Genomic DNA, 26529 nt, shown 5'->3' with positions numbered 1-26529 from the left:
CCTCACCCTGTTGACCCAGAGAGTGGCTAAAGACGATCACACTGCCAATGAGGAAATTGTTTGATAATACAAATTATTTCACTCAAGCTTAGTCTGAGAATATTAGCCACAGGTCTCATTTTACATTATTCAAATTTCAATATATTTTAAGGGATACACATCTGCAGTACATATTGAATACAGCCTCTTCGGGAACCTTATGAAAATGAGATCTCAGCAGAAGTGTTAAAAATGAAGATTATCTTGGCCAACCTTATTGTTGCATACATTTAGCTTAACCTTGGTAGGCTGTAGTTCATTCACAATGTTTGACTTAAGTTGAATTTGTCTGTCTTAAGTGTGCCAAATTAAGCACATCTTAAAAAGCATAAAAACACTTTGAAAACCTGTCGATCATTTTGACAATTGTATTAAATTCTCTGAAAATATGGGTCAAGGATTAATCAAACTGCGACACAACAAGCGGCATCTGCATTGTCTGCCATGCAGACAGACAAACACATCCCTTCGGAGAAAGGAAGTCTGTGAAAACAGCCACTGAGCATTTTAAAATCTTTTTTTTCCTCAGACAACTGGAAAAAGATAATTTTCAAAGCTGCAAATAACAGACTAAGCGATTCATTTCATGCATCATATAAAATATTAGTTCTTTCTTTTTCAATATATTTACATAATATATTACACATGATGTTCTGTACAGTAAAAGTTCAATCTACACCACATAAATCTTAAAAATATTTTCTGACCCATAATTATTTTTCACATAAAAAACAAGAACAGGAGAAAACATCCAAATCAAACTAGCCTCTGGCTGTTCTGCAGGATGTCCTTGAAGCTTGATATAAGCTCTGCGGCATTAACTTAATTAACAGGAGAGATCTGCATAAAATAAACCTGTGAGGGTGACTGGAGCACACACGCACACACACACACTGAACACACAGGGGAGAGTGTGAAGGAGAGTCCATTACAGGGATTGTGGCTCCCTGTTTCCTTGGCGATAGGCTTCGTCCCAGAGCCAGAGCCCACTCCCAGAGCCCACTCCCAGAGCCAGAGAGCCCAGGCCTGGTTCTCGGCAGCACTCTCTGCTCAAGAGTTAAGAGCAAACAGCAAAAGATCCCTGTGAGGGGAGGGAAGCCCCAGCATGCCCTTCCGCTCACTTCTCAGTCTGTGAAGCATCGCCTCAGTGCTGCACTTTCAGCAGGGCTCCTCTTTAGGCCCCTCATCACAAAAACTGCCACTCTTGGGTTTAGCTTACTCCACTTCTGATTGGCTTAAGTCAGTTACTGTGGCTGCGTAGCAGAGCGATCAGACAAACTATCCGCCCTGTGAGGGGCCAGTTGCTGCTGCTGTTGTTGTTGTTGTTGTTGTTGTTGTTGTTGTTGTTGAAGTTGCTGTTTCTGTTGTTGTAACTGCTTCTGCTGCTGCTGTAACTGTTGCTGCTGCTGTTGCGTTGTGGCTGTGAAGGTACCCTGCTGCTGCAAAGGAAACGCTGCCTGCAGGATCAACTGGGTGGACTGGTTACCATGTAGAAGCCGAGGAGCCTTGAGCGGGAAAATAAAATTATTAGCTAGATCTTGGGATACAAATGAAGCTGTTGAGCCACGTACAATAAGTCAAGATCAAGATTAAACTTAAAACTGCACTGGGAAACCTACTGGTTTTGGCATTTAAACCTTTTTGATTCACCTCATAGAGGGTTTGCAATGGGCCCAACTTTTCACAGCCACTGAGTGGCAAAACTACCTGTCAAACTAGGTTAAAGTTAATTTAGAAACCGTGTCACAATTACATAGTTTACCCACTAAAGCACTGACAAGCTGATTGTTTAACTGTAAAATATCAGTCAGTATGTATTTTGGTCAAATTTCTGGTCAAAGTGAAATTTTCAACTCCAGTCTAGTCTCTGTTGTGCTGCACCATCCTTATGACATAGTGGACAGGCAACAGATGTTTACATGTGGCCAGAAAAAACATATATGCAACTAATAATTATTTTCAAAAGGAATCAGATGAATCCTCTGCCTATTTTTTTTTCCAATTAATCGTTTGGTCTGTGAGATGTGAGAGAATAGTGAAAAATGTCCAAGGTGATGTCATCAAATGTCTTGTTCAGTTCGACCCAAAGATATTCAGATTACTAGAATGTCTGAGCCCATTTGAAAGTTTAAACCTCTTTGCTTAATAAATAATTGAAATAATTCATTTGATTAATCGGCTAATCCTATCAATTCTAAAACAACGATTGAATGTTTATCATTGTATTTTCAAGTCTAATGAAAGTTATATGGTCTTACAGAATGTGTGGACAGGTCAAAATACATATTTGGATTTTTATGGGTCAGTCAGATTACCATTAAACCAATTACTGGATGGCTAACAAGCTAAGCAAAGTATCACTCTATGTTGCTTCTCTGCTCTTTTGGTGTTGCCAAACTTCAATGCAGACACTGATTGGTTTGTTTGCCATTCAGTGGGGAATGACAGTGGTGTCTTCCTTGTCCAGTCACATCACATGCAAATCCTCTATTTTATCAAATTCATTTCTGATATGATAGTGTTTAGGTCTCAGTTCTGAGTGCATGCAAATAAAATGATAAATGATAAATAAAATAAAATGAAACTTATATAGCCACTTAAACAGCAGGCTACACATAATGAGCTCACACATACAAAATACACAGTTGCTCAGTAACTGTCACCGTCATCTGGAACCACATAACCTAAACCTAAATGTTCATTGTTACCTGAAGGAACTGTGTGTACTGCTGGGCCAGTGGAGCCTGCCATGGCTGCATGGCTGTGACCTGTGATTGCTGTTGTACCTGCTGCTGCTCCTGCTGTTGTTGTTGTTGTTGTTGTTGTTGTTGTTGCTGCTGCTGTTGTTGTTGCTGTTGCTGTTGTTGCTGTTGTTGTTGTTGTTGCTGCTGTTGTTGCTGCTGTGGTTGCTGGGAAATGCTGATGGTCTGGGTCTGGCCCTGCTGAGGTGCGAAGGCTGTCACCACTTGGCCCATAAACATGGTTGTGGGGACCATGACTGCCCCACATGCCATCTGTCCTGCCATTAGCTTAGTGAGCAGCTGAGGACTGGCAGGAAACCTGTCAGACACAGAAAGTGGGCAAAGGTCAGGTAGAAGTCATGGAATCACGTGTAACAGTTTCCGGCTTGTGGCCTCATTGTGGCCGAACAAACTTTTTCATGCAGTTTTGATAACTATTGGACATGTGTTCATAATGTGCATGTACAATATACATTTCCATTGACCGTTATGCCTTACGTGTTTGGTTTGTGTGTGTTAAAACAGATGGGTGCACATATATTGTTGAACCACACCAAACCTCTCCCTTGCATTTCATTCATTCTTTCAATGACTCAGTTGTGGTAAAACTCTGTTTTGGTGTACTGATATATTCATCAAACCTAAAAATTGAAGGCTATATATAAAACATAACTATAATAATGAATAATAATAATATTATAATGATAGTACTGTAACCATGACAGCAAAACAAGAATAGTTTTAAATGAGGAGGCCAACCTAATCTGAGCTGAACGGTCCTGTGCAAATGTAGCCACAGCAGCAGTGTTGGGTCCAGTATTCTGAGCCAGGCTAGTGGCAATCTGGACCACGTTAGCAGGGTTTTGCTGAGGGATCATCATTGTGTTGTAGAGAGATGCAGGCAGTGGATTTTGCTGAGGCTGCAGAGTGAGAGCGGCCCGCTGAGACAGAAATACACAGAACCAGATTAAGTAACACGATGCGGTAGTGTTGGATGTGTTTACTGAACAGCACAGGGACAAGGACAACTATTTCGTTTGTCAGACCTGTGAGAGTGCTGTGCTCTGTTCCCGTAAGAGTGTTTGTTGCTGGGGTTGGACAGCATGTTGTTGCTGTATACTGTTCTGTAGAGGCCCGGCAGAGACCACCTGTCCCTGCATGCTGAGTGTTCCCCCCTGCTGCACAGTGTTCCCCTGGGCCATCTGAACAGAGCTTAGATGTAGTCCTCCGGCTGCTTTTGGCAAGAACATCTGAAACATACAGCGCAGATTCTAACTATAACAGCAGTAAATAGTACAGTAAATAAATAAAACACAACAAAAACCAGAAAAGCAGTAATACATTTGTTGGGTTTTACGTCTGCCACAAACTCCTGAGCAGCTCACCTGCAGGTTCTGTCCCTGCACTCTCTGCAGCTCATCCTGAATCTGCCGTAGCTCGTCCTGCTGCCGCTGAATGTTGGCCTCAATCAGCCTGGTTCTCTGCTCCAGCTGCTCTTTCAGGTTATGCATGACCTCTAGATGGCTGGAGAACTGCACCATTGACTGTCAAAGAACAATGAAGTGAGGATATAGCGAGTGGTGAAACGGCAGCTGCTGAGGTGGTTCATATGTCAACATTTGTATGTGGTGTAGCATGAGAGGAGCGATTCTTTCTAAAGAGTGATTCAGTGGCACGTGCAAGGTCTAATTAACTCTCACTAAAATCCAATTGGAACTGTGGTCCAGGTATATCAGGGGCGGCCTACCTGTATTCCCTAAATGCTTCTGGTGTACGAAACCAAAACATTTGTTGGCTAACGTGATCTTATTAGGCAGAGGAGGAAAGCATTATCATCCCACCTCCTGCAAATGCCTAAAAAAATGTATTAGATATTTTGTTTCAGATTATTTTAATCTCATTTAGGTTGCAACTATGAGCTAGTTTCAGAGCACTGGAGATGTTATGTATCTTATGTGTTTTAGATAATTAAAATTGGCCCTTATGTTGTTAGTGGCGTTTCCTGTGTATGCTGTGATGATAAAACAGTTTGGTTTGTGCTAAACAAAATATTAAACCATAAAATAAACTGTTCTGAATTTTTTTTTTACGAATTATCAGAGGAGCCCATAATATAATTCCACTTGTTTTGGGTTTCTACTAGAACATGTTTAAATGCTTTAAATATTCATAAACCACATTATTTTTCTCAACCGTCTGAGCTGTGACATCACAGATGTACTGAAGTCCTGACGGCTCGTTTGAAGAAACAGTTTCAGAATACAGGCTGTTTGCATTTCTCTGCACATTTTGATACTTTCACATTAGTTATATATCATTTGGACTATGGCTGGGTATCGTTTAAATGTTTTTTCGATGATGATAGTAGTACCGATACTTTGACTTTGTGCAACACATACTGTAGTCAAGCCTCTCAAAATACAACAACATACAAAGTCAAACATGCCCCATCTCTGTGCGTAACATATTGTTTTTCCTGCATGCTTACAATATGTAATGTTATACAGCCTATCATCAGCATTATTACATCACAGTACAAGCATGCTGCATGCTTATTGGCTCAATGACGCTGATGAGCTTTACTGTTTAGGAATTAAAATTTTGCATTGAATGACTAGGCTTTTTCTGATACTTGATACTTTAGAGTCCTAAAAGTATCAAAGTTTAGTACCCAGCACTAACGTTATAAAACCAAAAAGAAATGGAATTCTCACTTTTTAAAAAATGGGGCCTTAAAGATGCATGAAAAGCTGGTTGGCTGGCACCTGAGATATGAGTTGGTTTTATAACAAATGCGATAAATATCTTACTTGGCCGATGGACTGAACTTGTTGTTGCTGTTGAGGCTGCTGTTGTTGCTGTTGAGGCTGCTGCTGCTGCTGCTGCTGCTGCTGCTGCTGCTGCTGCTGCTGTTGTTGTGAAACCATGGATGGTGCCATGGTCTGTCCTGTGTTTTGCGAGCTCATCGACTGCTGTAAGAATTAATACACAACAAAATTAAAACTTAAATCTCTTTATCCCTAATTAAAGCCCTTTCACCAAGCTCTTGTCCCTTCACTGACCTGACTGCTGATAGACGATCTCCGTTGTGAGGTCATCTCCACAGCAGAGACAGACTGGCGACCTGGTGTACTCCTATCTGCCTGAAGCTTCATCTGTGACGCTGAGCGGGGAAATATAAACATGATGCTTAGATAAAAAAAGAAAAAAAAGAAAAGACCACCCACTATAAAATAGTGTCCGTCTTAGAGATTGTTGAGGGTGCTTACAGGCTGGGTCAGACACAGCGGTGTGCGAGGATTTGCGTGAGCTGCGAGACGAGGCTGAGGGCGTCCGGCTGTGGTTGAAGCGGTCTAGAGCTTCTTTCATGCTCAAAGTGTTGACCTGGGACTCAGAGCCTGAATCCTGGCACTGCTGTAAAGGTGAGGGAGAAAGTCAGCTCTGGATTTCCATACAAAGCATCATCACAGATCACTGATCCATCTTCCCAAAAATAAAAACTTCTGTTGAACAAACGTCTCACCTTGTCTGCTTTGATCTCCGGTTCTGATTCTTCAATTCCAAGCTCTCTGCGCTGTTCTGCTCTTACTTCAGCATAACTGTAGAGCAAAGACAGTGAATAAACTACACACATATGCATATATATATATATATATATATATATATATATATATATATATACAGTATATATATAATGATTAAAGTAATACTCTTTGTCTCTTTGTAGATGTCTCCGGGTAACTTTTCCAGATCATGTACCTTACAACAGTGTGTGTGCAGACAATAAATTCTGGTCTGGAGTTCCACTGGTGGTAGGTGATGTAGTAGTGGGTCTGAAGCCAAATCCACTGCTGCCCTTTGGTGAGAAATCTGTAGTAGCAGGACTTTCCTTTGCCATATTGCATTACTACAGACAGACAAGGAGAGGGAGGTGAATGACATTCAATATTTAAAAGTTCAAAACAGTTGTAGATGAACTGACTTCATGATGTCTGAGACATGCTGTACTCACAGTGTTCGTGGCATTTGGCCAGTGTCTCCAGGTCATCTACATGGTAGTAGTCATATCCCGATGTACCGAGCACTTCAAATGGGAGGTAACCTATAATGGGTGGAGCTCTGAACACACAAAGAAAAGGTTATTGAGATGAGTCATTGGAAGAGCTCTGCACACCAACTCTTGTGCTAAAGTACACAGACTGTCATGTGAATATAGTAAGGCTATTTATCATAAAGCTTTCCCAGTAGTAGAAAAGTCTTCCAAGACACACATTTTCCCAAAGGGCTCACAGCAAGGTTGCTTCCACGACTAGTTCAGTTCACTTCCAATAAACAAAGATACATTGTTGCCATTTAGCTTTGGTCTGCTTCTTGTTCACATTGGTTTATTACAAATGAACCAAGAGGAGCGGACTGACAGGTAAGTCATTGATTGGAAAGGTTTTTGGTGAGGCCATCCTGCATCATCAGGACAAATAAAAGAAAAAGGAAATCAAGGAACAAAAATCTAATTCTAGTGACAGCAAATGGTTAGCAATTGCATATTGAACAATACTAATATTGATAAACTTTTTTTTTAATTAACTATAGAGGAGGCATCATAACATTATAGGGATAGTTATCATCTCCTATGACTGCTACAATACACAGGAAACAGAAGATAATATATTTCTTAAAATATCAAGAGATGGCTTCTGTGACATTTCACAATCATCAGATCAATTTAATATTAGCTTTGGAACACCTGCTGTTGTCCAACTGCTCTTACACAGGCCTATGGTCAGTTCTTTTGGCTCAAGTCTAACTGAAAGCGGACAGAAACCCAACTTTTCAGGTTGGGTTTCTGTCTAGTGGTTTAGCCCACACCAGAGTATGACTGAATTTGAACCGGATAGGTGTGGAAGCACTTTTAATAAATGAACCATTGGGGTTACTATGCAAAAACACATAACAGAGATGAGCACCACGGAAAACGCACATAGGAACAGAGACACTGTAAATTCTTAGTTTGAAATAAAAAACTTTACCTGTGGTCCAAGAAGAGAAATTTCCACTCTAAACTATGTCTGGAGGTGAATTCCTCATTAGGCTCCTCTACAGTGCACATCTCCTGTGAGGGAGAGGGGTGGAAGTGTTTTTAGACATTATCACTCACTCATCACTCATCTTCAATCTCTTATCCGGGGTCAGGTCGTAGGGGCAGCAGCTCTAGCAGGGGTCCCCAAACATCCCTTTCCCAGGTCACATTAACCAGCTCTAACTGAGAGATCCCGAGGCGTTCCCAGGCAAGTGTGGAGATATTATCTCTCGGCCTGGTCCTGGGTCTTCCCCGAGGCCTCCTCTCAGCTGGAGGTGCCTTTAAACACCTCCCTAGGGAGGCGCCCAGGTAGCATCCTTACAAGATGTCCGAACCACCTCAACTGGCTCCTTTCAACAGAAAGGTCAAGCGCCTTTACTCTGTGTTCCTCAAGGATAGCCGAGCTTCTCACCCAATTTTTAAAAGGAGACGCAAGCCACCCTCTTGAGAAAACGCATTTCGGCCGATTGTACCCGCAACATCGTTCTTTCGGTCATGACCGTAGGTGAGGGTAGGAACAAAGATTGACCTGTAGATTGAGAGATTTGCCTTCCGGCTCAGCTCTCTTTTGTCTCGTCACAACGGTGCGGTAAAGCAAATGCAATACTACCCCTACTGCTCAAATTCTACGGCCAATCTAACTCTCTATCGTCCCCTCACTCGCGAACAAGACCCACAATGTACTTGAACTCCTTTACTTGGGGTAAGGACTCATTCTGTACCCAGAGTAAGCAATCCACCGATTTACTGCTGAGAGCCATGGCCTCAGATTTAGAGGTGCTGATCCTCGTCCCAGCCGCTTCACACTCAGCTGCAAACCGATCCAGTGAGTGTCTAAGATCACTGACTGATGCTGCCATCAGGACAACATCAGAAGTACAAGAACAGCTAATGATTCTTACCTTGATAAACTGTGGTTTGGCAAGCCTCACAGTTGCTATGAGACATACTCTGTCTTCGAAGGCAGAGTGAAGCGATCGCTGAATCACTCCATCAAAACAGTTTCGAGTACAGTTAGGCACTGGTGACAAATGAAACAACGGAAAAGTTAGTCTCTACAGCCAGGAAAACTTGAAGCGCAACCAATTAGCGTAGTGTAACTTACCATTATTCAGGGACTTGAAGTTTCCAATGAACTTGACATATTCGTACACAGGGGGCTCTTTGGGGTCTATTGTCCCTCTGAGCATGTGGCAACAGAACTCCAGCTGATTTTTTGCTGGAAAATGATTTTAAAAGTAGGAATTGAAGATAATAATTTGATCTTGGGATGACTAACTTTACCAGTAAAATTATATAATAGCATAATAGACAAAAAGAAATGGCAAGATGCAGACAAAAGATTCCACTTACTTTTCAGATATTCAGGCGTCAGTGTCTCTCCTTCCATGATATGAGAGGATAGAGCCTTGTACACATCTGAATGCTCCCCCACAGGAAGGAAGTTCAACAGGTTCTGATCCACAAGATCCGACTGAAACACATAAAAGATATTTGTCACTACTTTGAGCATTTGTTGCTTCAAACACTAAGGTTGTAAGACTGTATCATACAGGTGGCTCTGTTGATATGTGGGCTTTGTTACAGACTTGAAATAAAGCTCTTTTTTTGACTGTAATACTTTATTATTATTCATTCACAATATACTCACAGGTAAGTGTTCTAGTAGGGATGTCACACTCTCAGAGGCGTAGATTATATTCCCATCAGTCATAATTGCAAGGAAAAACCCATCTAAGGCCTGACAGAAACAAAATATACTCTCTTAATACACTTATAGTCTCACAAGTAACTACAAAGAAAAGGACATGCAAAGACTACTGCACTCCATGACATGTTGAGCTCACCTCCAACATCAGCTGAGTGAACTCTTCATTACTAAGAAAAGGTGGCTTCCAGTCTTGTCTGATCTCAGTTGACTCTGACTGAGCAGCGATTTCTAAAATGGAGACATAAAATGACCAACTGTTCAGCTTGGGAGTGTGACCCAAGAATGCCTGCGCCAAACAGATTTATTTCTGTCTAGAGTGTTCCTCACCCTTGTGTTTGTGCAGAAAATCAATGCTCTTCTGCAAAATAGTGGACTTGTCCATCTTCCGGGTGTTGCCCGGCAACATGGTGCCCAGTTCCTTGATGAGGACATTGAACTGGTCTCTGCGTTTCTTCTCAGATTTGTTACGGGACACACTGTGGGTTTAAACACAATAAGAATAATAATTGTCTTGATAACATTGGTTAGAGCTACATTAGTAATGCTGCGTGAGTGCTCTAAAAGACTACAACTGCATTTAGTTTGGGCAAATAAACCACATCATGTTCATTTTCCATTGCCAAGTTACAGCGTTATCAACCATGCAGAGCAAAATGTTTCTGGACGCAAGTGGATAGACCTACAACCAATCACAGCAACAACACTGTGGTGCTTGCTGAAAAACAATGGCAGCCGGGGGAACAAACTTTCTGAAATTACAGCTACAATGCATTTCTAAAAACATTTTATGGAAGAAATAGGTAATACAGTAAGAGAATACCAAGTCACATTTGACCAGCCCTGTCTAGTTTGAAAGTGTGATGTGATTTTCGTGAGCTTGAAAGGAGTGCAGACTGGACGTTGAAGCTGTCAGTCATCATTTTAAACCCGCCCCACATGAGATCAACTGTTGTGATTAGTCCACCTACAGCCAGGTCAGCTAGATATCTGTTTGTATGGGAGACGGGTCAGACCCATTTGCAACAATAAATTAAACATGTGTTTGGCAGATTCCTTTGTGTTCCAGGCTAGTATTGCAGTGTAGTGTGTAGCTTTAATTTCACATAAATGTAAAACCAATTCTCATAAAAACTCAAATTGGAAAATCATGGAGGATGTCTTAGATTTGTTGTGATGTCTTCGATCTGAACACAAGCCAAAGTCAGGGATTGTACCGTTTTGCTTTGTCCTTTTCATCTTCTTCCATTAACCCATCGAAGATACTGCTGTCATCCCTGCAGGGGACACACACCAAAGGGTGAAGAAGATCCACTAATATTCGTTATCCCATTATTTTTATGATCACTTTTATATATATGAGAGAGAGAGAGAGAGAGAGAGAGAGAGAGAGAGAGAGAGAGAGAGAGAGAGAGAGAGAGAGAGAGAGAGAGAGAGAGAGAGAGAGAGAGAGAGAGAGAGAGAGAGAGAGAGAGAGAGAGAGAGAGAGAGAGAGAGAGAGAGAGAGAGAGAGAGAGAGAGAGACAGAGAGAGAGAGAGAGAGAGAGAGAGATGTATATTTGCCTGCCACCCCTTTTCTCGTCGTAAAATGATAGCAGCCGGATTTCCTTTTTTACAAATTATATGCTCCACTTCCTCGTACGTTTCAATTAGTACTTGCTGTACCGACACTGAGAAGAACGCTGCATGCGTCTTTTCCATTTCTGCATCATTAAATCTGTGGTAGACCTTGCGACCTTGCCGTGAACACACACTCATCTGAATTACTTACACCTGGCATGACATAGCCGTCCCTTCTCATCCTGGTTTGGCGTACTTACATGCAGCTAATTAAGCCAGGATGATCTGACTAGACAAGATCTAGGCTGGCTTCTTTATTAATCCCGAATTTCTAAATTCTGCTTTTGTGCAATAGCCCGCTGGACACACATCTGACCTGATCACTTGCAAATAACAATGCAGACAGTCCGTCTGAAAGAACAGATTTAAGAAACAAATGGGATTTGCCTGCAGCCTAAATGTAGCCTCAGTCAATTGTTTGAAAATCAATCTCTGGCAATTGTGATAAATCATCACCTAGTACAAAACATTGCAGTAAATGGAAAACAATTTTGGACTGTTTTTTTGACAACATAATTAACAAGTGAAATGCAGGTTTGACTCACCGGTCAATGCTCGAGGTCATTTTGTATCCTATTCAGGGTCGCAGTGTTGGAGAGGGGTCTTTTAATCGCGAGGTCGACATTTGTGAAAGAACCTTTGATGAAACAGAACCCCACATGAAATGACAACTTGCAACCGCTTCATCAACTCCCAGTGATTTAAAACAGCAGACACATTCAAGTAAGATAAAAATGCTAAATCTCACCTTACTGACAGTACAGCCAGTCCTGTGAGAGGATGAGAAAGTTGCTGCTGGATGATGGCAGGGTCTGGCTGAACACTCTGTGGTGATGGGGGTGCTGCAGCTCTGTGAGTCTTGAATGACAGTCGTTGAAAGTTTCCTTAATCAGACGGTTGAAAGTTGACAAGAGGTCTTCAAAGAGCTGCGTTTTTCGCCTGCTTCGGGTGTGAAACTGGCACATTGCAGCAACATCTGAGTCTATAAGAGGTCAGAAAAACACACTTTGTCATACAAACACAATTAAAATGTCCAGCTGGCCAGCTAACCCCTGATGCTCTGCAGCAGACCTTTGCTCAAGCAGACGAGCTGAACTCAAAGTGATGCAGCAGTCAGGGCTTTTGTAGCTTCATCTCAAAATGGCCCGTCACATTGTCTATCTGTCAAATTATCCAACTTCAGCTAATGGCCGCACCAAAAGAAAGAAATTATAACGCGAACAGCAATTAAATTTGCCACGGAGTTTGATATGATATGGGACTAAGAGCTTAACAACAGTTGGCAGCAATTGAAGGGACAGCTTGAGAGAGTTGGGGATCCACCAGCCTGATTTCCTAATGTCCCGCCAGTGACCGGCACCATTGTCCCGACCGACTGTAAAAAGTTTTGGGTGGGAAGGTTTGGTGAAATACACAAATGTTTGTAAGATATCTAAATTATTGGAGGTGATCATTCTTTACCTTAACATCCAGGAAATAATCTGGGATAATATTAAAGGTATCATACACACATACATGGATTTCCACAAGGATATATGGAGAAGTAAGCCAGTGGGGAAAAGCAGTAGAAACATTTTGGTTGTAACAGTCCAAATTTGGCTTCTATTTCATCATATACATTTATCTTAATTATTGTTCATGCAGTTTGTAACTCTAAACATGCAGTGAATTAGTCTTCTTGCTTGCTCCAGCCCATACATTCTGAAAATAGTTTAAAACCAAGCCTATTCCTGACCGATCATCAAAAATGAACACGTTTTTGTTGCCTATTCCAAGCTGTAAACTAGCTTCATTTATTAAGTAGGTGTATTTATTATCTTATGAGATATTTTTTATCTTTATCTAATTTTATTACCAACTGTTTACTTTGTTGTTTGATTGATGTTTGTTATTGTAAATTGTTTTACCACTTTGTAAAGGACTCTGTGTACGAAATGTTCCATACAAGTAAAGTCACCTTGCCTATTTAAAAGGAACACATTTTTGATCCCATGTTTTATCCAGCCTATGTATTGGTTTTACAAGTAAATTATCTATAAAGTAAACCCATGCCAAAAATAAATAAAATAAAGCATGTGAATCACTTGACTCGAACCATGTGAATCTACTGAATCAACTAAACTCATTTTTATTTTTTAAAATCTTAATTTGATATGGGGCACATGAAATTAGTTTGCATAATTGATCAATAAAAGTACAAAAGGACATTTTAAATTGTAAAATGACAGCATGAGGCTGACACCCAGCCTATATTTTTCTCATATGACACAGACCTGTTACTTTGCCTGAACATTGCCTGTTTTAGTGTTTGCAACGTGTCTTGGAGAAGGCTCTGCTGTAAGCGGTGCAATGTTAATAAAGCTCATTCATTCATTAAGCCCATAAATGTCTGAGTGATGTTCATGGAAAATGCAGCACTTCTGGACTTTTTAATGCTTACTGCACATTCAGCAAGTTTCTGCCACTGGTGTTTTCCAAAGTAGCCCGTTTTAGGAGAATATCCCGTCTCTGCAAACAATGCAGATGCTTAATGCATTACGTTGTAAATTATTTTGCTAGTATTTTTTTGAAGACGACTCTCTGCTCTCCACCTGCAGAACAGAACCCCTCAGCTGAGCGTGAATGTGTGCAAACACACACAGTCATGTGAGTATGTGGGGGCAGGACTGATACAGACAGATAAGAAATGTTTTTTTACGATTATCATGCTTGCATTGTTTTTAAGCGGAGGCTTGTGGTTGTAAATTAAACATGCATAGCGTGTCGCTGATACCCTGAAGGTTGCTGCTGCAGGCACATAAAAAGCACCTTTGTAGATTTAATTTTTTGGTTGTTTGAAATCAAGAGTCAGCCATTAATAGATTCAGCACACTGAGTCACTGACTGCTGATGTATTCTTCCTGTCACCTGACTCTACTATTCTCCTTGCGCAGGTAAGCCTACAATAGATTGTCAAATTAAAATGAAAAGGCCCACTGGGTCTCTAGCCTAAATTTTTGACCCATTTCTTTCATGAACCAATTGCCGTCAGAACCTGTGTGGGAGGTTTTCTCACCATATTGGCCTATTTGCACTGGTGAGAAAATCCCTTCTCTCCCTGTATCATAACATTTCCATTATTACAAATGTTTTGGATGAAATTTTATTGTAGCTGTTGCTATTCTAGGGATCATATAAGCAGATATATACACACAAAAACAGTTTAACTGAAGTCTGTTATTGTTGGTTAAGCCAAACAGCATATAACGCACTTATTGATATAACAGCTGGCATTATCATACATTCATGCCCAACTTAAGTCCACAAAATACCAAACCAAGCCCCCCCACACACACAAGCACCACAGAAATGGAACTAAATGGAAATGGCACCTAAAACTACTGAAGCAATAACATATGTTTTCAAAGGATTTGTCATTACCCAATGCCTACATAGCGATATTAAACTACTTGATAAGATAAGAGATTAAATACCTTTGTTGTGAATTCATGTTTAAATTCATTAACAACTGACCAAGGAAAAGTGTGTGAGGGAAACCCCAGTCAGCACTTATACTGTTATTATAAAAAACTTTTTGTGGTGAAGCTTAAATGAAAGTACTGTCGGGTTCGTCAATACTAAAGGAAGAAAGTCAGCACTGAGTATTTACACCTTCATGTTTAGACAAATGACAGCAAGAGGAGGAGTAGGTTTCATTGTGGCCCACTGACTTTGAGCTATGCAGTGTTGTTTTACTGCTCACTGCATGGGACTCTTTTGACACATAAACAGAGAATGGGAGTGGAGAGTTGTAGTAAAGAGCTCCACACTTTGTACCTACTGCAAAAAAAAGAAGCAGAGAATATTTACATTTCTGCTCTACAGCATCTCGAAAATATAAAATCTGGAACGCAGACCCTGAGAGAAAAATGCGAGAAAAAACATTGGGTGGCAGAAAATTCCAAAAAAAAGTCATGAGTGATCTGAGAGCAAAATAAGAGGAAAGAACAATGTTGACACCAGTGTATCAGCAGCGGTCGCAGCAGTAGCTGCAGCACAGAGTGAGCGTTGTGTAACTGAGAGAGCAGAGGTTGTATAACTCTGATGTCATCTGCGCTTCACTGACCTGCTGGCCCAATGACCTACTTTCCTCCTCCTCCGATCCAACTTAATCACAGCTCCACAGGCAACACCTTCCTGTTCTTACCAATAACACTTCACTCCCTGTCAACACAAATCCTTTAAAAGTCGACTATTTAACACACCAAGGACCTCCACAAAAGGTGTGAGCAGGGTGTCCCACCGTCTACTTATCATATTTCCTCATATAATCACATACAAAGGTGTTCGGGTGTTCTGTGAACCTCGAGCGGCACGCTGACATCAAGGAAAACAGATGTGTAAAGGGGCTCAATTTTAAATAGCCAATAATCAATTACCACGTAGTCTAGCAGACATATTTACATGAATACATCTTAGCATTAGTATGCAAGTATTTCTCATCCTGAAACATCATATCACTGACTGAAAACACAATTTTTTGTATTGTTCACACAGCGTTGTTGAATGTCTGTTGAGAGTGTGTGTGGGAGTGTGGGTTTGTGCACACATATACTCAGATGTAGGGCAGCAGAGCTCTGAGGATATGAGTCACTCTGAAGTGGATCTATGGCGCCGATCGTCACGCACCTCACCACACCCCGCACTGAGATGCCAGCACAGCAACGGTGCCAATGGGTAACACCATGGCAACCGGACACACTGTGCGGAGTGAAAATAGCCTGGCTGAATTCCTCCACAGCTGATACTCCCTCCATCATACACTGAGAGTTATTAGACTGTAGTGTTGAGTCTGTGGATGTAAAACACTCTGACAGGTCGAACTGTGCAGCACTGCAGCAACACGTTTCTTGTAAACATTACTGTGATGTTCTGTCAGGTAGTGGTCATCATTCTGCGTCATTTAGAGGAAACCAATCACAAGCAATCCCTCCCATCCTTAATGTATTATGAAGTAGATTCTCTAACTGACTGAACAAAGAAGACATCAGAGCTAAGCAGCTTTCTCTTAAGAATCAGTAAGCTGAGAAAGTCAAATAACATGCAGCATATTAAATGTATGAGGTTGTGAATATTCTAATGTAGACTAAAGACCAGTAATTTATATCCTGCAGGGCTACAGCTTTAGTATGTTTATGCCTTGTCCACATAGGTTAATATCACTGCAGTATGCCATTCTAATGAGAGCAGAAACTATCTGTTGCAAAGGAGCAGGACTGCAATGGGCATTGGGAAAAAGGTCCTGGTATTTTTCTATCTAGACTTTCAGTCTCATATTTGTTAAAAAGAGAACAAAACAAATTAGAGGCCGTCTTGCGATGGGATCACACCGGCTGCGATGCCAATTTGGGCCAGGGGCGTAAAGTGTCTCTTCCTACCCAGACTGCAGACTTTGTCAGATGAAAACATTCAAGAACAGTTGGACAAAACAAAAACTCAGAGGGGGGCAATCACTCTAAAGCATGGCACGGATCATCTGGGCCAAGTGTGTTTACACCCTAAGGGCGCGCTCACACTGTCCATTTGTACCGTGCCCCGTGCTTTAGGGTGATTGTCTCCCCCTCCCTCTTCCCCTGCCGCCCAGGCCCACTTGTACTCACCCCTCGGAGATTTACTTTTGTCACACTGTTTTTGAACATTTCCTCTGATAAAATCTGCAGTAAACACTCCACCTCTGCATCAAAGCACCACAAACCGTTCGGCGCATCTTTTAAAATGTCCGTTGCGGGGAACAGATGCATATAATTAGACATCAAGGCTGCCAATGCTCGCGCTCGTACACCTGGGCACGCTCGTGCACATACATGTGCATCCGTGCTTTACAAAAGCCCACCTCTCTCAATCAGGCCACGGCCAGCAGGCATGCAGTTGTACTCACACTGATCAAACAAACTAGACTTTAGCCGTGAAGCGCACTTGGGCACGGTACGAATGGTGTGAGTGCGCCCTAAGAGTCTATAGCGATGCTAGTGCCTTGAGTTTAAGGCTAATGCTAGCACATACTGACAATGCAACAAAATTGCATGGCAATTCATCCAACAGTTGTGGCTCCCTGACACTGCGATAGAGCCATGCTAATATAGCGTTATATACATAGTTGACAGTCATCCAAATGGAGTATATTAGTTAGTCAATCAGTAAATACCCCCAAAAAAGTCATCAGTGCATCAGATCAGGTGCCTACTGGTCTTACTGACGATTCTGTTGAATGCCTCATACTAGGTGTGTTGCAGACAGAGATCATGAATCAAGTGGCTATTCAGTCACCCTAAATGTTTATTTAGACTGTCGCAAATTCAGTCAGAGTGAATCTCTGTGACAAAAATAATGGAATTTTCTATTTTTGCAGTATCTATATTACATATCAAAAATATTCTCAATGGAGTTTATCAACATCAGCTAACTGACTAATTGATCATTTTACCACTATTGTTTGAATTCCAAAAAACAACTCAGGATTTAAAGTTCCAGAAAAATGCTCTTTTGAAAAATGTAACAATGACATTGGATAATCTGTCTGTAGGCAGTACCGGCTGGTAGGTCTTGTATCACACAGTTAGGTAAACTCTGGTGTCATAGCAACCCTTGTGTTTTCTTCATTATCTACGTCACACCCTGACACCTGAGAGAAGGGGATTTGTGAACCCTCAAATATCCCAGGTGCCACGACAAAGACCACAGCTTTCAAAAAAGACTGGTAAATTCAGTTACCTATTGAAAACGTCAAACTCACTGGTACTGCTAGACTTCACTACAGTCTACAAACAAGACAGACTTGGTACTCAGAGGTTAGGAGCAAAAAAAGAGGAGGGAAAGTTATTTTTCATCCTGTTCCAAGTGTTAGGCATTTGCATAACATTATCCTAGATATATCCTGCCAAGGAGGTCACACAAATCAACAAAAAAACTCACGCACCCTCCGTTCTAGTAACTCAAACACCCTCCAAGTCCAAGAACCAAGCTCCGCACCATGGGTGATGGGGGCCTTTCCTCAGCTGCTCGGAGGTTATGGAGCGCTCTCCCTGACCACCTGAGGGCCCTGCAGACGACAGATGCTTTAGAAAAAAAGACCTTAACACCTTCCTGTTCACCAAAGCATTTTGCTAAATGTCTTTTGGATGTTCTCCTTTTAACTTATTCCTTATTTTTCATTTTACCTTTTATTTTTATATTGTTTCTATTCTGCTCTGTGAGATTGTTTAATGTAAAGTGCAATACAAATACAATTTATTATTATTATTACTACATGAATAAATAAATTACTCAGTCACACATCCTGTCTGAGGCAGCGGCATCAGGGCATGCACATCCTGGTGGCATCCACAAAGGCTCAAAGATGTGATTCCCGCAGGTTTTCTTATGACTGGGATGTGAGATCCAAACCAGGATAGTTTTAATAAGGTCATGGTCATTTGGCCTGTAAGCAATAAAATCCACAAAACAAGCTTGTCGACACTGCTCGCCATACAGCTGCAACGTTGTACCATACAAACCCTCAACGCTGGGCAGCCAGCTGTGTTTCCACTCAAAGCACACGCATCCATAGGCCCAGCAGCATAAAATGGGTCTTTGTTTTGCATTTTCACTCCACAGCCCTTAGACGGGGAATGTTTGAGAGGCAAGCAGCAGTGGTTGGCAGGGGCCCCGCAACTGCTGCTGGCACCCTGTCCCAGCAGAGCAAGAACTCAGCCAGGGGCCTTATACCGATGCCAAGTGGGTCATTGAAGTTCAGAAGGACGACTGGCAGCACAAGAGAAGCAATAAAGAATGACTACAGACTTACAGCCCTGTAAGACCACAGTGTATGATCAAAATATACGACTGACGAGACCACAAACACTTTATCTGGTATATAAATGCCAGGAATTAAGGAATAAACAAGTTGAACCATTAGACACATATGTAACTGACACCTTTACTTGCACCATGTGAGTTTATGGCCTTACGGTTTCTCAAAAGACTTTGTACCACATTTTATAATACTCTACAGATTAATATGTCATGGCCAAGATGACACTTTATTGACTGCAGTTAATCTCAGACAAAGAACGCACTTCCATACTACAGCCACTGCCAGATCTTAAATTAAACAACATTTACAACTGATACAGCATCTGACAGCCTCACAAGGCCCACTTAGACATTCACTATACTAAAAACATCAACTTGCTAGTATTATTTGTCATTTTAGCGATAGAAAGACACTGATAAATCATCAATCAAGCAGAAAAGCAACATTCTAGTTTCTCATATGTGAGGATTTGCTGCTATTGTAAATCAATAATGAAAACAATTGTTAGTTAGAATGTTAGTCTATACTGTGTTTGAAAGGAATCTCAATTTGAAATGACATGCTGCGTACTGTGAAATTTCTCTAACATTTTCCACAGTGCTCAAGTATGATCAAAACGAGGCATACTGCCAGTCAAGGCACGCCAAAGACTTCAGCTTCCTTACATTAAACATACATTTTTCTGTGAAGTATTTAAACCTGACATGAGGGATTACAAAGTGAAGGTTTGAATACTTTAAAAATAATTATCAAATAATCTGCGTATACGACTTGTAAAAGAAACCTTTGGAGCCACACTTAATTTGTACTCTAAGAATGAATAACAGACAGCTGTCCTTTTACACTAACGGCAAGATAACAAAAGACATTAGCAGCAGTTACAGTTAACAATCTCTCACAACCTGCATTATATGTATTACATTCTTAGTCTAGTATTGCGTGCCACGTGCTGAATATCTTGTGAGGATTGCGGCTCTAACTGTAATGGTCCTGTCAGGGTATAACAAAACTTGTCATAACAGACACGCATATAAGCCATAAAAGGGGAAATCCAACCAACTTGATACACCAAAATCTGTTTACAACAGATTTATACTGAATAAGCATTTTATTCAGCTCCTTCTGGTGCTACACAAAATCTGATAAAATGCCTTGAGTTTCATCACTTAAATCAGAATAGGTTTGGGCTGAAGACTACATGTCTGAAAATGAAAGAAATATCAGTGTGTGGAGTTAGAAAGACGTGAGTCTACCAGAGCTCTGTAGTTTCTTCATCTCTGAGGCTAGTGGCTCAAGGATACATTAGATACTGCTAGCATAATACACCCCAATCTGTCAACCCCAACTGTCAGTGGTTGAGTTGCAACCAAGTGGATAAAGTAAACCAGGATAACTGGAATATCCCGGCTTAATCCTAAATAAAAAAATAATAATAAAACTAGGTTTTGTGCAGCAGCCCTCTGGTCAAGATTTTAAAAAAGAGTTGTTTGGCTTAGGTTCAGATATCGTAGAAAAAGATTATACAGTTAGTGATCCAGATTTAGCCTGTTTTCTACTAAACTAATTGGGATTTAAATAAATGCGTGCACACATCAGCAGATGCAGTCAAAGAATAACAAACCATTCTAGATCCTACGATCTTATGAAGGAATATTTGAAATGCTCCGGAAACTCAGCCATCAGCATTTCAATTCCATATTTATTAAATTCAGGAGAAACATCGACAGACTGCAGATCGACAGTAGAACATTACAGAATGGTATACTATACTATAACGTATAATGTCTCTGCAATAGTTCCTGAAAAAAAAGGGTTCAAAGAGTGTCCATCCCTTAATCTGACCAACCCTAAAACAGTCCACTGCCAAAACCAGGACCAAAATTTAGAAGGTGAAGTCAATGATGTCTTACCTTTTGTCTTTGTGTGATGGTTAATTAAGTAACCGCGTTACCTCATGGTGGATGTGTGTAGTCTACTCTTGTCTGAATTGTTCACCTATTGAACAGAAAGAGAAGAGCTAGATTCACCAACGAGTGCCTTAAGAGCAAAGAAACTTACATTTCTGAATCAGAACTAAAACATCTGGGTGATGGTGAGCCTCCCACAGCACCGCAGAGAGAAGAAAACAGCTCTGAACACACACGCGTCTCTTGGAAGTTCATTCAGTTTCAACCTGAGCCCCTGGCCGTCAGCAGGGAAAGGGCTTTACTTCAAGGCAATGTAAACAAAAGCGGCTGCTCCAATAAGTGCATTAATCCAAAGCTACTTTGTGTCATTATAGTAAAAAGTGATGCTTAAGGTGTGAGAGTGTGCATGTGAGTGTGTGTCTGAGCACCGGTAGTTGGATATTTTATAACACTCGTCACAACTTTATCATCCTAGCACTTACAGTTTCATAAAATGGTGTTAATATGCTACTCATGATAATATATTGGCCCCCTCCTACTACAATATCATTTCTTTGAAGGATTCCTTCAGTATTCTTGCAACACCTTCTTCATTTATTGGAACCTCCAATATCAATATTGAGAAATTCTCACACTGATTTCTTCAAACCAAGAACTTGATTAAGTGGAATGACTGAATGCCGATCAAAGTATTTAGTCAATCACGCATAAAATTAAGTATTTAAACTAATGTGGGGCTGCTTTTTATCTATTATGCTCATTGTCAATTTATCAGAGCTTTTTATTGACTATATGGTCTGTCTGGAAAATAAGAAAGACAATACCTTAAACACAGTACCTTAAATCACATTTTCAAAGAACTCAAAGTTTATCCGAACAAATAAATATAAAATTTCTCTCGATATAAAAAGAGAAATGCAGCAAATCATTTCATATCAGAGGCTAGAACTGGCAGATGTTTCTCTTTTATTTCTCAATAAATGACTCACACGATTACTGATCAGCAAAAATGTTCTAAAGACAAAATCAACTGTTTCAGTACTAAATAAATGTGTGTTCCGGTTAAATTTTCTATTCTGTAGCCGAGGTTACTTGACCTCATTGTAGTGATGTCATTATGCTCTTTTGAATGACAACATTCCCCACATCGCATCTTTTGTTCGTACAATCAGTTTCTGCTTCCAAAACAGCAAATTTCATTTGAGTACTGAGGAGCTATCAACAATGACACTGACAGTGCAGATAGCAATAACGCACCTCTACTTCCGTCACTTTAAAGGGGAAACCCAACAGACTTGAAACACTTTTTCTTGATCACCGCAAAATCAGATAACATCACTCTAAGACAGTTTTTGATTTGCCCCTGGCCTGATCTTCATGTAGGTCCTTTCCTTTCTGACAAGAAACAACTGCTCTCTGACAGTAGTTTAAAGTTCAAACGAGCCTCCCACTTCTGCTTCTATCATTAACGTAGCATCGCTTCACATACAATACTGAGACAAACTCCAAAGAGTTTTGTCAAGTACATGAACATTACTTTGATGATTTGGTGGGAGATTAAGTGTTAGGCCATGCAAAGAAATAACTGCTGTCTTTGACAGGAAGAATCCTCTCAGAGAAAAGTCAATCTGACAGAAACGATCCTGTGGGATATATTGTTGCTGTCAGAGGTTCATAGTACTACATGTTGTGTAATGAATTGGTTGAGAATTAGAAATATAAAAGTTACTATATTTTATTTAATGTCTGGCCAAAAACGTGTGGATGCATTTTGAGGATAATGCTTTATTAATATTATATCTAAGCAATCTAGTCCTAATTGACTATTTGTTGTCCAAAAACACATAAAATGGTCATAAAAGCTGCCCCGGGTAACATATTCCTTCATTACAATGAACATGGTCAATACAGTTTCAGTTGGTCTGGAGGTGTCTTACATGTCAAGTGTGTTGACAAATCAGTTCTGCAGTAATAGGTAATCAAAGGACTCTTGCTTGGGTAAACACAAATGATATTGTATTTCATGAGATCATTTAAATCCTGCAGCAGTTTTAATAATGCAAACGGGAAAGCATAACTTAGCTGTCTAATAAAGCCAGCTGCAGATTATCTCGCAACAAACAATCATTTGTTTCAACAGGCAATAATCTCAACAAACAGCATTCATTTTTGCACGTGAATCAGACCAAATACTGGTGGCACGAGATTATCTGCTGCAGGGTCGTGAGTAGGAAACGTCTGTGTGTAGCCACAACAAGGCTTTGCTGGTGAAGTCAGCATATTAAATGGCTGTCATGCCACGGTCACATGCCGTCCCCTAAATCTGCAGGCAACTGCATTTAGAAGAAGAAAATGCTAATGTAAAGCAATACCAGACGCTGAAGTACTGGGACGATGAACAAACCGACTCTTCGTCACTGTTGACAGAGCCAACTTATCAAACTCTGCTTTCAATAACAACCTCGTGTGTGACCCATCATCTGTCAGGTCAAGTTAAAACCCCCTACTACCCCTACTACACTGTTACCTTTTAGCATGATAAGTAACAAAGATTCAACCGCAAAAGACTCCAGCTGACGTCAAAGTCAGGGTCACCTCTGGTAAAGACTGTGTCAAAACACAGTCAAGTCTTAAACCTCATGATAGCAGGTCTAACAGACTTCTGAAAACATTTGGTCAACCTTGACTAATGAAATTAGTGATGTACAACAGAAAAAAAAGTCAAGGGTTGTGAAGCGTAAAAGCCTTCTACTTGTAAATCTGACACTTCAACTGTGTACCACTTTGGTCATTGTAGCATGTGAAATTTCTCACTGAATAGGAAGATTACCCTGAAGTTGTGAGACTGTAATAGAAGCCATGCTTGAGAGACACTGGAGGTGCGCTCCGATCGCCTAGTGAAGTGGACTTCACAGGGTATTCAGCCATGTTAAGAAAGATCCCACACCGCAGGGAGCAGACAGTGCTCAATTTGAAGGGTACTGTGAACTGTATAGGGAAGAACTGACCGTTCAACAGTTCATCACTTTGTTCCCCTTAGCGGACATACCCTGAGCTGGGAGTAGGGAATAGGGACTAAAGTTAATCTACACTGTGGATCAGAACGCAGAATGTCCAGTCCGCATTAAAAGCCACAACACTAAGCTCAAGGCTTTGACGATTACACAGCCACTGAGTAAACTTTTTATTCAACCTAAGCTGAAAAAGCTAAACAGGAATCTGTGTTATAGACTACTGGAAATCTCCAAACTTAAGCATTCATAAACAGTGTCTAATGGGTAAGGAGTGCTCAATCTACTGATGTATCAACTAGGGATGTACAGTATTGGTAATACTACCACTCTTATCAGTCAACTGAATGATTCAAGCTGCCTGCATTAGTCCAAAGCCAGAGAACATCACATCTTAATCAACGCAGGCTCCTCTGTATCGGACGAGTCTGATGTGACAGCCGTATGGTAATCACATTATTAGGCGTAGCGCGTAATAATGTGATCTGTATGCGTTTCTCTCCCCTCCTTGTCTGATGGTGTTATCACAACCCCTCCTCCGTTCAAAGTAGAGCTCCATACCAGCATCATAAATACCTCCAACAATGCCTAAAATGCTGGTATTGGTGACCACGTAAATCTACAGGTATGCACCTATCTGATACCACAAAATTTAGCCTAGAACAAAGTCTATGTCAAATAGTTTATTTCTGTTTTTTTTTTCCATTTTGTAAATGTAATTGTATGTGCCGTTATCATTTATAACAAACTTGGAGAAATTTGTAAAACTTAAACGTGTTCTAATACGTAAAATATGCCAAGCAACAATGAAATGGATTGAAGATAGTGGTAATAATCTGCCAAAAGCAGTTTCCTCTCTGCACCTGCAGACAGCTACAAAAAGGTGTAAAAGTATTTCTCCATGCTCCACATATCAGCTCCAACAAATCTGTATAATAAAAAAAGACTAAATCTCTATTGTGTGTAAATACGCCTGTAAGGTATTATTATTATTATTTAACAATGGCTTCTTTGAAATCAATATGTATAACAATAATGAAATACTGTAACAGAATGTCTTATAAAAAAGAGTTTATAGGAAGTATGACAATGCTTTCTAGTTTTCTTCATGAAATCGGACTGTGTTTTAATGGGAATTACATCATGAAGTCATTTTCAGCTGCCATTCTCAAAAAGGATGTGACCTTATTCTAAACAAAATGTGAAGGAAGCTACTTCAACAGTATCAAATATAACAAACATCCAACTACAGTAGATGTGAGATAGTTTTGTTTAACATAATAAATTCACGCTTTCATTGAGTCTTTGCATTATGTACTGTGCCACGCTGCAATCAAATTGTACAGAATCATGAGCTGCATAAAGTGTACTTTGAGGGCAGCAGATCATAGAAGCTATATTCAAATGTGGATCAAAGTTGAGTCAGAAGGACATAAACAGTCAGCTACTACTTGCTTTCATTTCCTTTAATAGAAAGCATGAAGTCAATGTCTGAAGTTAGGCTACATTAGAAAAACAGAAAATCCAAGTTGTCATCCGAGCTTTGACACAATATGGATATTATTCTCTAAATGACTATGCCAAACATCATTGGAAATACTAAATATTTTTAATCAACAAATTTAAACTTTTTTATATAATATAAAGCACATATGACTCTTAGTCTTTGAAGACCTATATGCATTTGATTACAGAAAAAAACAACACGTTTGATCCCCATATCAGATCACTAATTATCTAGTTCCTATCATTGTAACAGACATGATCCGGGTTAAAAGTGACACTTTTGATCAAGACTGAAGGGATGAAATGACTGTGATCAATGTCATATCTGTTGAATGTGCAGCAGCAGAATAGGTTCATGCGAAAACAGCAGTGAACCGCAGCTGTCACAGATCTGTTAATTAACACCGGGGAGAAAAGAAAACAGACACATACCGTTAAAAAGAGGCAGTAGATGTGGAAAACACTGTACCGGCGAGATGTCTACGGTTGTCAAGTATGTCAAGTCGCCTGAACTAAAGTCAGCCTTTAAGTGACAAACCGAGGTAACAGTCTGTCTCCCTGCTGCCGGGGAAACCGGCCGGCACAGCGGGCAGTGATTGCTCGTAGGCTAACGCCACCTAGCTCTGTTGCTAACGTCAATAACGGCAACAAAACAACAGCTTTATGATGTGCCACACTTACTGCGACACATGACACGCACTGGCATGGCTCCTTCATCCGTGACACATTAGAGAGCCGCTGTTTTCCGCTAGGTACCGATGTTACAACGTAATATAGCGAGCGTTGAACTCCGCAACAACATACTGAATGTGTGTCAACCCACTTTCAGCCGGAGCTAACGCGGCTAACGTAGCTAGCCTATATGCAGCATTAGATAAGAATGTGGGTCACCGGGCCTTCAGCCAGACTGTCACCAAACCAGCACCAGCAACACTGTTCCGTTTGCAGCTATATGTGTGGCAATAGTACACAAAGAGGCTGCCGATATAAGCGATGTGAAATACGGAGCGGAGTTCACCGGTAGAGGTGTCACACTTACCCGAACAGTCTCCCCCTTCATCGGGATATCCCTGCACCCAGTGGCGCTGC

At 40.7% G+C, this 26529-nt stretch overlaps 1 protein-coding gene across 3 annotated transcripts; it reads right to left on the bottom strand.

Moving 5' to 3' along the window:
• Nucleotides 1-830: 830 nt before the first annotated feature.
• On the bottom strand, nucleotides 831-26529 carry clocka (clock circadian regulator a). Of its 3 annotated transcripts, none has more exons than XM_083939816.1 (22): nucleotides 26480-26529; nucleotides 11934-12167; nucleotides 11731-11822; nucleotides 10783-10842; nucleotides 9896-10044; nucleotides 9705-9796; nucleotides 9509-9598; nucleotides 9211-9331; nucleotides 8963-9076; nucleotides 8760-8878; nucleotides 7808-7890; nucleotides 6793-6899; nucleotides 6540-6687; nucleotides 6304-6379; nucleotides 6050-6194; nucleotides 5843-5943; nucleotides 5591-5752; nucleotides 4166-4324; nucleotides 3827-4030; nucleotides 3540-3721; nucleotides 2748-3099; nucleotides 831-1544 (listed from the first exon to the last, which is right to left on the bottom strand). In XM_083939816.1, the coding sequence occupies exons 3-22, from the start codon at nucleotides 11748-11750 to the stop codon at nucleotides 1284-1286; spliced, it is 2745 nt and encodes a 914-aa protein (XP_083795942.1). In that variant the 5' UTR covers nucleotides 11751-11822; nucleotides 11934-12167; nucleotides 26480-26529; the 3' UTR covers nucleotides 831-1283. The 3 variants fall into 3 exon arrangements, with proteins under 3 accessions (XP_083795942.1, XP_083795944.1, XP_083795943.1); XM_083939818.1 differs by having other exon boundaries at nucleotides 2826-3099; XM_083939817.1 differs by lacking the exon at nucleotides 26480-26529 and adding an exon at nucleotides 20927-21012.

This window comes from Echiichthys vipera (genome assembly GCF_963691815.1).
Source record: "Echiichthys vipera genome assembly, chromosome: 3".
NCBI classification, from domain to species: Eukaryota; Metazoa; Chordata; class Actinopteri; order Perciformes; family Trachinidae; genus Echiichthys; species Echiichthys vipera.
Note: the sequence above shows the minus strand (reverse complement) of the source record. Positions and strands in the feature narration are given on the sequence as shown.

Coding starts and splice junctions, on each gene's coding strand:
- clocka (XM_083939816.1), bottom strand. CDS start 11,750: ATGACCTCGAGCATTGACCG. Junction 9,077..9,210: donor GACGCCTGAATATCTGAAAA/GTAAGTGGAATC, acceptor ATCATTTTCCAG/CAAAAAATCAGCTGGAGTTC. Junction 6,688..6,792: donor GGCCAAATGCCACGAACACT/GTGAGTACAGCA, acceptor GTCTGTCTGTAG/TAATGCAATATGGCAAAGGA.